The sequence below is a fragment of the Centroberyx affinis genome, unplaced genomic scaffold (genome assembly GCF_046629955.1).
Source record: "Centroberyx affinis isolate AG114_WGS23_722 - 3 ecotype Tasmania unplaced genomic scaffold, CSIRO-AGI_Caff_v1 ptg000866l_1, whole genome shotgun sequence".
NCBI classification, from domain to species: domain Eukaryota; kingdom Metazoa; phylum Chordata; class Actinopteri; order Beryciformes; family Berycidae; genus Centroberyx; species Centroberyx affinis.
The window spans coordinates 345,143-358,055 of NW_027279460.1; the positions used below are offsets into that span (position 1 = coordinate 345,143).

At 39.2% G+C, this 12,913-nt stretch overlaps 1 protein-coding gene across 1 annotated transcript; it reads left to right on the forward strand.

Annotated features, from left to right (window-relative positions):
- Positions 1-438: 438 nt before the first annotated feature.
- LOC139645457 (protein SET-like) lies at positions 439-10,575 on the forward strand. Its single transcript, XM_071521172.1, has 8 exons — positions 439-652; positions 5,386-5,443; positions 5,537-5,679; positions 6,327-6,430; positions 6,518-6,631; positions 8,701-8,871; positions 9,999-10,133; positions 10,281-10,575. The coding sequence occupies exons 1-8, from the start codon at positions 583-585 to the stop codon at positions 10,299-10,301; spliced, it is 816 nt and encodes a 271-aa protein (XP_071377273.1). The 5' UTR covers positions 439-582; the 3' UTR covers positions 10,302-10,575.
- Positions 10,576-12,913: the final 2,338 nt, after the last annotated feature.

Consider the following 12,913-nt stretch of genomic DNA (forward strand, 5'->3'; position numbering starts at 1 on the left):
GTCACTGGGTTACAAAAGAGAAAGTTGGCTGCCAGGTTGGTTGATATTCATGAATCTATTAAGTAAATCTAGTAAGTAAAACTGTAGAAAATAACTCTGACTTAAACAAATCATGGGATAACATAGTGAACAGGCAGACCATGAATCTGAACCTGCTGACATGACATCTTTGGCATATATTCCATCAGTTACAGCCTACTTCAGTGTCTGTGAAGACTGCAGGTAGTTCCTCCTCCCTGGCTGAAGCTGAATCAGTGCTTCTTGCTGAATCGGTGAGTTGAGCTGCTGTAGTGTTTAACTGTAATGAAAGCCTGGAGGCTGCCGGGCCTCAGCTGAACACCGTCAGCCAGCCTGTAGCTTTAAGTTCCAGTTGCGCACGCCAGCCGACTGGGGGAAGCACAGCACTGTACATTTACCACCGACCGCCAGAGAAACAAGCGTGCGGAGCTGCTCTCATTCCTCATCGTGGGGTTTCAAGGCACGCACTCTATGCAAGGTGGAAGTAACTTTTGTCCCCTCGGAGAAGAGTTATAAACCACTTGGGATTAGATCTGGTTAAAAGAGTGACGGCAGACGATAATCATGTCGGCCTCAGCGGCGAAAGTCAGTAGGAAGGAGAATTCAAATCACGACGGAGCGGACGAGACCTCTGGTAACGTTAAGGAATGGCGGTTATCCCTGTACAACGCCATCTTCACTTGTTTTCGTCGTTTTTTCTGTTATTTTCAATGTAGTTTCTGTTGTCTTATCAGGTTGAAATGGTGTGTGGCACTGAATTCAGCTGTTCATGCACAGACCTGTGGGCAAAACGCTGTTGTGCAGAATTGTTCCACAATTTAGCATGCTAACGTTAGCAAACGCTAACTATTTAGCCAGCATGGGTGCTGGTTTTCTGTTGGTTAGCTAGCAGTTAGCTTACATTAGCTACTAGTTCATGTAAAGGAGGCCGTTATTTGCTTTGCACAAGTTCATTGTAGCATGCATTTAGCACAATTAGCATTTATTCCCCAATCAAACAAATTCGGATTTGTAATTATCTATCGTAGAAATCGCTTGCAGCCATACTATTAGCGTTTGTGGCTGGAGCTTTTCAAACATTATTGTTTGCACACATTGTTAGTGCACTGCTCTCTGTCCCTACTTTAAGTCAAGAAGGGCCGACCAGCGATAGCTGTTTAGCTTACCATGCTAACCTACTTGGCTTTTGTGTGATCCGCTACGACCAGGTTAGTAGTTGGACAAAATGTAAACAAGCGCCACTAACGCTAATACGCTTAGATAGCTAAACTGTTACTATTTAACGATGCCGTCGGTGTTTATCTGTGGTTAAAACGGACAGTGACGCATTGATGAACATCGCTGTATGTTAATAAGTGTGTGAAGCCGATAAAGGTTTAAAGTGAGTTGTCGTCGAGCCCCTCATTCAAACCAGGCCGCCTTTAGCAGCAACAGGAAGCTACAGACTGCGGGAGGCAGACGGCGGACTGCGATGAATTCATGAGACACCGACACCAAACAACTGACTCCGCACAGCACTTCAGTTCAGCGTTAAGGGCCGAGGTTACGGCACATAAGGCTAATGAATTGTTTATATGTGCACTTGCAACTCAAAATTGTTAATGCCGTATTGAAGTCAACGGGGTCGTTATTAAACATATAAACGTTGCATTTTCTAACAACAAACATTCACTGTGAAACGTTAGGGGCCAATCGATTGTTACTGTGAGTAGGAGTTAAAAACAAAATTTACATCTTGGCTTATTTTAACATTTAACAAGGAAATGGGAGAGGTTAGAGTAGATGGTTTCACATGTGCATGTACACCTCAAATTTGTTGCAGTTCTACTTTATAAGTTTATGTCAGAAAGTATGCCGATTTGACTGTTTGCCTGCAGTTAACGCCATACTGAAATTAGTACATACATATTTATATTGCACCTTTTAAAATGATTTACAAAGGACTGTAAAACTGATTAAAGGAGGAGTGTTATGAAAAGTTATGAAACAAAAATGTAAACCATAAAAGAGAGGATAAATTAAATATTTTTAATTACATTAAGATTTAACAAAATTAACAATTTGTGAAGGCAAAGCTATAGAGTTTTAACAAGTGATATATAAGATTATACAGATGGGGCTTAATGGAAAAATCCATCCTAGAGCAGTTTAACCCTAAAAAAAAATGTAAATTGAATCACACATAGGTGGAATACAGATGATAAACACGCAGAAATTGGCTGCAATATGAGTGAGAGTTTAATCTACCAATGATAAGTGTGTATTGGGGCTTTTATCTGAAACACTGAAAAACTGTTTTTGGGGTCACTGATATGGCAAACAACCATTTTAGGTATCTAAAAGGCTAAACAGCCTCTACTGACAGGAACAAAAAAGAAAAGTTAGTGGTGATGGGTTTGCCTTTTTTCATTAATTTTTATTATCTGGCCTATGTTTTAAAGCGCCAAATGTGCAATTATCTTCATTGTTCAAACTAGGGCTGTTGATATGGCCTGAGATTCATATCACTATATACATCACATTTACCTCGATAATGATAAACAAAACGGTAATTTGTTTATTTTGCTAACCCCGGTGCAGAAATACTACATTCACCATTAGCATCATAATGTAAAAAGTATGTTTTTATTTTGAAGGTAAACCCACCTTACTTCCGGTCATATTCTGTCCTTCTGTAGCTGCGCTTATATGTTGAAAGTAAAACCACTTTACCTCTGGCCTTATTCTGTCCATCTCTGGATGGCTTGACACAGCTGATTATACACTAGCTATGCTACTTTGAAGCGGGTTTCTCATGAAATCGTGTATGCAAAGTTGGCTACTTCACAAGTGTATTTACCGAACATTCATACTGACATGTAGAAAATAATTCAAACCAGGCTTTGAATTGGCCTGTGAAAAGCCCTGTTGAGAAATGATACACAAAATGTTCTTACTTTAAATGTTAATTGTTTTTAATAGGCGAAATGAATGAAATTAAGTGTAGTGAATTTCCCTTTCATCTGACCTTGCATTAGCCTCATAAACAAAAGAAAATGCAAATAAGATGCAAAGAAGATTATAGACAGTCGTGAACCTCAGGCAATAGAGTTATCTCTTTACAGCGTAGCATCAAATGTGTAGTGATACATTTACTAATTAAAGAGTAACTAAACCCCAGACCACTTTTGTGGGGTTGCTGCCATTTAATGGTTGTCAGGTGATGTCACCTGTGACATCACCTGGCACCAATAGCAGATGGCTTTTGCAATAGCACAGTTAACCATTAGATGGCAGCTAACCCACAAATGTGGTCTAGGGTTTAGTTACTCTTTAAATTTTGTACAAACATAACAAAGTTGGACTGAAAGTTACCAGTGGAACCTCTTACTTATGGGCTGCAATTGTTGCATTAGATGGGCTAAACTTCTAGCCTGATTTCGTATTGCAGGCCCTATTTTGGCTGCTTTCAAAATAATTGCATGACAGACAAATGTAATGAAATGTAATCATATTGACTTATTTTGAAATTGTCTCAGTTGGTTTTAGTATAACATTAGACAAGTTATTTTGTTTGGAGTCTTGCACAAGTGGGATATAATAAATGCGCTATTCATCATTCATTTTAATAGAATGCTGTCACTTTGTGTTCATCTCACCCTTTGTTCACATTTATTTTGTAATGCATTTATGTTGCTGCAAACTACAAGCTGAGCTCCTGTGGTTGAGACTTGTTGATTAGGTGCGCTTATCTATTGTAGTATTAAAACCCATTTTCATTGCAACTTTGATTTCCTGATAAAATGTATTTCATCACAAAAGCAGCACAAGAAAGCAAACAAGAAACCGGGTACAACAGCGTTTTGTTTGATGCATGCATAATCTATGTTCAATTAGAATAGACAATTCAATCCATCTGCAACAGAGTGATGCAGTGATAACAAATTCTCTCATTTGCATCTCATCTCTTCATCAGAAACATTAGGCCTAAGTGTGACCGAGGGTTCAGGGCGCCACCTTGGGGTCGGCTTGTGAGACCCAGTTCCTCGATGGAACTGGGTCTCGGTTCACCACCAACCGGCTGGAAACCCGTTTGCCTAATTGATTCCCAGTTTTTTTTTCACTGCTCTTATTTTTTAACGGAACAAAATGCACAACTCAGTGTTGAATCCTCCCTGGTCTGCAGCTCAGACTGTCCGTTCTCTCTTCTCTGGTTGCGTTTCAATCTAGAGTCTAGCCTGTCCTCTTTGTTGCCGCGCTGCGATGAGCGCAGCAGCTGTAAGGAAGCTGCTGCCGTTCAGCCGAGAACCGAACACACACTTTGCTCTCCAGGAACACACACACACACACACACACACACTCCTCACTACGTCACATCACATCCTCAGTCACGCAGTGTTCAGTTTGTGTGGGTGTAGGTGTTTTTTCTTTTGTTTGATTAGAATGGCCATTTTTTGCCTTTTTATTTGATGGACACAGTAGATAGACGGTCGCTGAGCTTAGTTCCCCTATGTTATGTTCCCCATATGTTTCAGTGCGGCTTTATGATGCAGTATTATTTTACAAAGTAGTGGTCATTTGAACATAAATCAGAAATGTAGGCTATTAGTAGAGATAAAGCTTCCACAAACAATTATCTGATTTAGCTGGAAAAAAATCCATCAGTTAGGGTGATAAACAGCAAGTTACAATGGTGGGGAAAAAAACGTAATTAAAAAGAACAGTGCTTATATTTTTCTGTACTGTAGACCATAAAACATAATCTATAATCACAAAGCACTTGTGTTTTATTACGACTTGCAGTTTTTCTCACAGGTTGTCAGTTTTCTGGGGGAGGGGGGAGGTTCTTGGCAAGTTATTGATGACATTTCATTTAGCGAGCCCAGTAACTCTAAAAAAAAAAAAAGTCTAGTATAGTAGTATAAGCTAACGGCATTGAAACATTAGTTGACTATGATTATTGAGGGCGAGGCTACAGAAGTGTTGACACAGACACAGCGTGACTCCAAGCAGCAGCGATCATAAACCCAGTGCTTTGGCTTCAAAACGGCCCTTCAGAAACCAATGGGTGATGTCACACTTCCCGCGTCCATCTTTTTTTTTTTTACAGTCTATGATCTGGCAAGGCTCTCTGGTGAAAACATTCGCAACAACAGTCATAAGGCCAAAGACTGCAGCACGCTATTTCCTCAAGTTTCGTTTGCATGAATTTACATTAAGGCAGTTGGGTTTGCTGTTTCTGTCTGGTAGTCGACACCGGTGGGTCAACAGCATCCTTAGTTTCATTGTAACTTGGCATGAAGCCACATGGTTGTTATTGTTGGCAGATGGAGGTTTGCGGCTTTTATTCCAAGAACCCAAAGTTAACAAGTTTAATTTCCTTTTCAGAAAAAGAGCAACAGGAAGCTATTGAACACATTGATGAAGTACAGAATGAAATTGACAGGTAAGCTGGAATCTCATTCATCAGCAGTGAGGAGTTCATGGTGACACTTTTTTTTTTTTTGAGTGACTAATTTTCTGCTGTCTTTCTCCTCAGATTGAACGAACAGGCCAGTGAAGAAATTTTAAAAGTAGAGCAGAAGTACAACAAATTACGCCAGCCATTCTTTCAGAAGCGATCAGAACTCATAGCCAAAATCCCAAACTTTTGGGTCACAACATTCGTCAACCATCCACAAGGTAAATGCCGACTATGGTCTTTTTATTCATGTGCTGTGTTTCTCAGTCTTATACAGTTATTAAAACCTTAAGTCTGAACAAATGAAGTTTGTATGTGGGCTCTGTTAGTTTATTTTAGCCACATTATGAGGGAGCAAAGCAGCCTATCGGTGCATTCAAGTGGCTAAATTAACATTTTTTTATGCCTTGAGCCTTTTCTTATTTAAAAAAGATTTTTAAAAAAAATCAACAAATCTTCAAAATTCTTGGAACAGGACAAATGGCAATGAACAAATTGAAAATCAGTTTCCAATAGGGCTGTAACAATATTGCATTAATGGTGTGCTACCTGAAGAATAAACTAAATTGAATGAATAACCTAAAATTAAGCCAAAAATAAGGATTATTTTGTGAAAAATTAGACAAAATCTGTCACACTGTTGGACTTTTCAGGATGAATTATCAATGGCTGACCAAGCTGTAATAAGCCTTCCATTTAAATTCACTGCGACTTGTTTTTGTAAACATTTTATAATCCGATAATACCATTTTAACAATTAATTAAAAACTACAGATGGGACATATCTTTTCTTGTAAAAATGAATTTGTGTTGGACATTGCACACACAGTAATGAGTGTGATGTCACTGACTGTTTTGTGGCCTGTAGTTTCAGCTCTTCTGGGGGAGGAGGATGAGGAGGCACTTCATTACTTGTCCAGGGTGGAGGTCACAGAGTTCGAGGATATCAAGTCGGGATATAGAATAGATTTTGTGAGTTGTCAATTTCTACTTTGTATTTGAGTACATTAAATGAAAAAGTTTGCAGAAAATACTAAATGCTGACACATGTCTTTTCAGTATTTTGATGAGAATCCTTACTTTGAGAACAAAGTCCTCTCCAAAGAGTTCCACTTGAATGAGAGCGGGGACCCTGCTTCCAAATCCACTGAAATCAAATGGAAAGCCGGAAAGGTTGGTTTGCATTTCTCCATTTTGGTGTATTTGATTTTCCAAAAAACAAAATGTGTTTAAGCCAAATCTGTGTAAAGCCTGTAATCTAAAGGTATAAAGCATGATACAGAAATTGCCATCTGATTTTTACCATTAGATGTTAGGCTTTACACAGATTTGGGTTTGGTGTCTAGTTACTCTGTAGTATTACAACCCTGTCTCCATAAAATTTCATGAAATGAGCACAAACATTACAATCACAAATTGGATTATGTGACGGTAGCACAAATTGGGCAAGCCTATTCTCCTGTGGAAAGTTTACCTGACTGTTAGGTTCAGGCAAATACAACAACTTTGGTTATTGTTAGGGTAAGGTTTTGGTTAGAGTTGACCGATGGTGTAACGTGTATTGGGTTTGGATATTGTTTTTTTTTGTTGCATCTGTGATCTGAGAAATTATGTTTTCATTTGGTCTCATTGGATGCTTCTGCTGGTTGATACTTCGTCATACAAAATTGGTGGGAAAAAACTCTCACTATTACAGGATAGAAAGTGAAATTGTTTACAGACATTGTTCCTTCCCCAAGTCTTTTCCGTCACATTTTCAAGCTGTCAATAACAGTAACAGCTATAACCTGTGTTATTAGAATAGCATGACTCAATGAGTATAGTGTTGGCTATACTTGCCGCGATTTTTAGATTGGTTGAAGTAGCTTATGCATCTAGCTAGGTACAATATTAATATTTATGCAGCCATATGTTGTGAACTTAAATCTAAATCCTTTGTATTGTGATCCGGGTTTGTAACTTGACCCATGATAAAGTGAGTTCTGATAATGCGAGGCTTTCTGATCTCCCGTCTCTCTTCGCTACACCAGATGTGTTTCTGTTCCATCCGTTGGTGTTGGAAGCGTTGGATCAGATACACAACCATTTAAAAACAAACAAAAAAAAAAACAGCGCTATCAAAGCTCAAACTCGATGTGCTACAGTTGCTAAATATAACTTGAGTTGTTAAAATAAGCTAAACTAGATCATTTTGTGAATTTACCCATAGGTAAAATGTAGATGAGTGCAGACCGGGGGTCGAACAGTAACAGACCTGGTGTAGCATCTTAACATCTTATGCTGCAACCGGGCCACAACACGTTTGGATATGCAAATATTACGCATGCTGTTTTGTATAGGTGTTAGGGAATGTAAATACTATTATTTTTGAGAATATGTTTGTCCCAGTCCTTTGAGAACATCTGACCACACAACAACACCAGCCACAGGATTTTTTTTTTTAATCCATGATCTCCAGTAATCAAAAGTTGTTTGAAACTTGAACACCACTTGTCACTTCCTAGTGTAAACAGCTGACTGGATGTTTTCACTCATCTCCTAGCAACACAAAAGCCGACAACACACAAGTAGCTTCAGTCAGCAGCAGTACTGACAATTTAGGCAACTTCTGTTTTTCCAAATCCAGTCATACGATAAGTATTGAGGCTTGTATTGTACGAATTGAGATCCAGTTCCGACTAAAGGGTATGCTATACTTTAATGAAAATGGTGTCTCTGCACATAAACTGACACTCTTTGATGCGTATTTGGGGTTGAAAAGTCACACTCTGATTGGTTGATCATGGAGGTGATCATGACGGCATCAAGCTCTTCAAGCTCCAACTTAACGTGATCGGCCCAACTCTAGTTTTGATCATAGTTAAAGAGTAAACCCCAAACCCAAATCTTTGGTGAAGCGGATGTCACCACCAGTTGTACTCTGTAGAGGGTGACATCACCTGGCACAAAGGCCAGCCAATAGCAGATGGACAGTTCAATACCCTAGTTTTCTTTTATTAGGTGACAGGCTTCTTCAATGATTTGGGTTTGGGGTTTAGTTACTCTAGAAACTCTAGAAAACGTGTTGTCAGGAGATCTCCACACCCTTATCTTATCTTAACTATCCGAATTTTTACGACATCGTGCTCATTTCACCAAATTTCACGAGAGGAGGCCGAACGTGGGTTTTCCTACGATCCAGAGAAATAACTCCGTATTATCTCGGCCTAACACAACGCCACGTTTTCCTCCGCGCCGCTCAGGACCTGACGAAGCGCGCGGGGCAAACGCCAAACAAAGCCGGGAAGAAGAGGCAGCACGAGGAGCCGGAGAGCTTCTTCACCTGGTTCACCGACCACTCGGACGCAGGGGCCGACGAGCTGGGGGAGGTCATCAAGGACGACATCTGGCCAAACCCCCTGCAGTACTACCTGGTAGGACGAGAACCTTTTACTTTGTTGTCGTCCATGATGGGCATGATGCAGTTTGATTTATTACATTACATTTATTGTAGAATTGATTGGTACTACACTGTCTATGGGAAGTCCTTAACCTGAATTGATTCTGCTGAGACATTTTGATCATCATCCTGGTTTTGGATGGACAGTTCTATAGTCCCACGGTCGTAAATGCTGTTCTACACTACTAACTGTTCAGTGGTTTACTGCTATTGGGCCAATACCAGACTTAACGATTCATACTTCTTTCAGTGAAGGTCAGTATACTGGTTTTGGATGATGCTAAAATGTTTTCTGATTACATCAGTTACAAAACCAGAAAGGATGATGCCATTAATTTAGGCGGAAAGTTCCACTGTAAAATGTGAAAGACTGTAGTAGGCTTGGGCAATATCGAAAATTTAATTTCGCGATACTGTCCCGCCAAAACAATTTTTTTTCCTCTATCACAGGAGATATCGCGATATTCACGAAATATCACAATATTCACGAAATATCGCAATATTCGATAACATCAAATATCGGCCCAAGTTCAGTTGAGCTTGGGCGATATCGAAAATTTAATTTCGCGAAAATTTAATTTCGCGAAAATTTAATTTCGCGATACTGTCCCGTCAAAACCATTTTTTTTCTCTATCACAGGAAATATTGCGATATTCACAAAATATTGCGATATTCGATAATATCAAATATCGGCCCAAGTTCAGTTGAGCTTGGGCGATATCCAAAATTTAATTTCGCGATACTGTCCCGCCAAAACCATTTTTTTCCCTCTATCATAGGAAATATCGCGATATTCACGAAATATCACAATATTCACGAAATATGGCGATATTCGATAACATCAAATATCGGCCCGAGTTGAGTTCAGTTGAGCTTGGGCTATATCCAAAATTTAATTTTGCGATACTGTCCCGCCAAAACCATTTTTTTCCCCTCTTATCACAGGAAATATCGCGATATTCGGTATTATCAAATATCGGCCCAAGTTCAGTTGAGTTACGCCATTTACATCAGCACCTCTCAAGCTTTATGTTTTAAACACTGGAATGCTTTGGCGTGTTAAAGGCTGAACATGCGTGTCCCGTGTAAATGTCCACAAGGTCCCCGACATGGAAGACGAGGAGGGCGACGGTGACGACGACGACGACGAAGAGGAGGGCCTGGAAGATATCGACGAGGGCGACGAAGAGGAAGGGGAGGACGAGGACGAGGATGGCGATGGAGAAGATGGAGAGGTAAGGAGGTTGAAGTTCACCAGGACTTGAGACCAAAAGACCGTCTCAGTCACTGTCTTGTGGTATTTAAGTGTTGAGCCAGTAATTATGATAATGATGGATTAAGACATTTCCTTTCATATTAATGTTTATTATTTTGTGTTTTAGGACGACGGCGAGGACGACTAAACTTCAAAACGACGTTTGGCCCGACCCCTTTTCCCGGCCCCCTCCCCCCCCCATAATCGTCCTCCAAAACCCATGGGAGCAAGATACTTTATTTTGTTTATGTTTGGGGTTTCGTTTTTTTTTTTAATGTATTTTATTTTTTTATTTTTATTTCGTGCCGTCCGCCTGTCCGTCCTCTGTCCCTCCGCAGCCACGGCCTGTCCATGACGCCATGCCTCAAGACCAGTCCATAGTTCCAATAGTCCACAACGGGTCTACAGTGGGGTGGGGGGTGGGGGGGGTGGGGGGGATCTGTCGCTATCTGGAAGTCTCACCTATCATCCTTATTCCACATCTCCCAAAGACATGCAAAAGAATAAAAAAAAAAATTTGTAGCATTCTGCACGTCATCCTGCGTAGATTTAAATTAAGTACAATAGCAATTTCTATGTAAGATATGTTGAAGTTGTGAGTTCAATAAAAATAAGCCATGGTGCAGTGATAACTTAATCATAGCATCCTTAGCCACTTTTATATATAAATGTATATTATAATATATCCAGTGGTGGGGGGTTACTAAGGCTTACTAGAGGTTGAGTTTCCCTTTGTGACTCATTGTACTAATGGAACTGATTGAAAGCACCAGCTTGTTCCTTTCAACCATTGTAAATGTTTTGGGTTCTATATCTTGGTATGACAGTTGTTATTGTACACCGTTTAATGGGGTGGTGTGGTGGGGCGGGGCATGTGGGGTTTTTTCGACACCGACTCTGGATTTGCGTTAATTGAATTTTCATGATCTTGTTTTTTCAGACACCCAAAAAAGTTTGAAATTTACATTTTTTATAAAAACAAAACATAAAAATTGTTCTAATTTTGAGCTTGGCCTAACATTTTGAGACGGGAGAGAAAAAGACTTCTGTAGAGTCTCCCCCAAGGAGGCTGCAGGGTTTCTCCTGTTCCACTGGAAACCTGTTCACATTAAATTAAGTGTACCAGTTGCTTTGTTACAATAAATAAATGTATACACTATGTTTGGAGTGTTTTCTAAACAAAACCAATACAAATGTGAGAAGATTGTTGAAGGATCCAGCAGGGGAGCTTTACAGATCTGGATTCTGTTATGTTCAAATGTAATCTACAAGTTAACCATTTTTATGAAATTAGAAGATTCATAATTATTGTTAGTGTGGATAAGCCTACACTATGCTTTATTATGATTTTACCACCCTACCAACACTTGGTCAGTCCTCAAATTAGTTCATTGTCTGTCTTACATGCACTTGCACTTTTTAAATGCTATACAGTGAGGTAAGAATTGTCTAACGTTAAAGCATGTATTTATAGATACATGTGAAATTGAAAAGCCTATTGGTGGACGTTTTAGATATCTTACTGACATACTTTTTACTCTAAGCTGCTGAAAATAATAGAAAAGTGATCTGCTGGATCTTCAATGTGTATTGGCGGTAATTAATGATTTAGAGTATAGTTTCTCATCCCCAAACCTCCCAACTTGTTGCAAGTGGGTTTTAAAATTAACAGTTTGTCCTGACTCAGGTTTTGGTCAATTGTGCTCCTGCTGTAATTACACTATTCGCACTAGATTGGACTCATTATCTATCTAATGAGAATGAGAATACAATTTGTTGGGGGGGAAGGGGGTGTAAACCATTACATTTTTTTGGAACCAAAACCCCACAGCGGTCATACATTGTATGTATTTTTGGTTATTTGATGAACCAAAGTCATGCACATTAAATATAGCCTATTCACAATGCTTAACATAAAGCCCTAGACAACATGACAAATCAGTGCTTTAACTATCCTGTTATAAATTAAGAAAGGTAAGGTTAAGTCACAATTCTGCGAACAACTCTTTCATATTGTGTCAAAATTCAAAAATGTATTTATTTTATTGAGAAAATTCACCACACGCTACTTAGCTATTGATTTGTCTTGTTGTCTAGGGTTTTTTGGGGGGTTTAGTTGATGTACACAAATAATACAAACATTGACAAAAGTGGGGAAAAAGACTGAAAATGAGACAAACCCTTATAGGGACTTAATAAGAAACATTGCACCTCCCCAAAAAAGAGAAAAAAAATCCTCCCGTCATCAAATGACAAAGTCACCAGTAACATCAAAAATAAGAATGGTATAAAAAGCAATACAATTGATAAGTAAGAGTGAAGAAAGATGAAAACACTGAAGTGCAAACTGGATCAATGAGCTGAGACAGAATGGAGTTGCTGGACTCCAGACATGAGGGGAGCTGCAGACACATGGCTTAAAAACACATGATGACTCAGTGTACATGTATGTTTTAGCACAGTAACAGGATGTGGAATGGAGTAGGCCTATATGTGTGTTACATTGTACCTAACTACCTACCTTTCTACCTTTACTACCTTTCTTGCAGTTAGATGTTATTTTTCAGCAAGCTTCCTTCTGCCATGACTGTTACAGTGTAAGTGATCTGCTATCAAAACCCAATAATTAAGATTAAATATATACAAAATTACATATATATCTACCAAGAACCTTTAATTGATCATTTCATGGTTCATTACATGTCGTAAATGTACCTAATTGTTCTTGGAATATAACATTTAACTCATGCAGTCCTCCCA

Excerpts from the sequence above, each read along its gene's own strand:
- LOC139645457 (XM_071521172.1), top strand. The coding sequence starts at position 583 with ATGTCGGCCTCAGCGGCGAAAGTCAGTAGGAAGGAGAATTCAAATCAC. Across the intron at positions 653-5,385 it reads CGGAGCGGACGAGACCTCTG|AAAAAGAGCAACAGGAAGCT; the intron begins GTAACGTTAAGG and ends TTTCCTTTTCAG. Across the intron at positions 6,431-6,517 it reads CGGGATATAGAATAGATTTT|TATTTTGATGAGAATCCTTA; the intron begins GTGAGTTGTCAA and ends ATGTCTTTTCAG.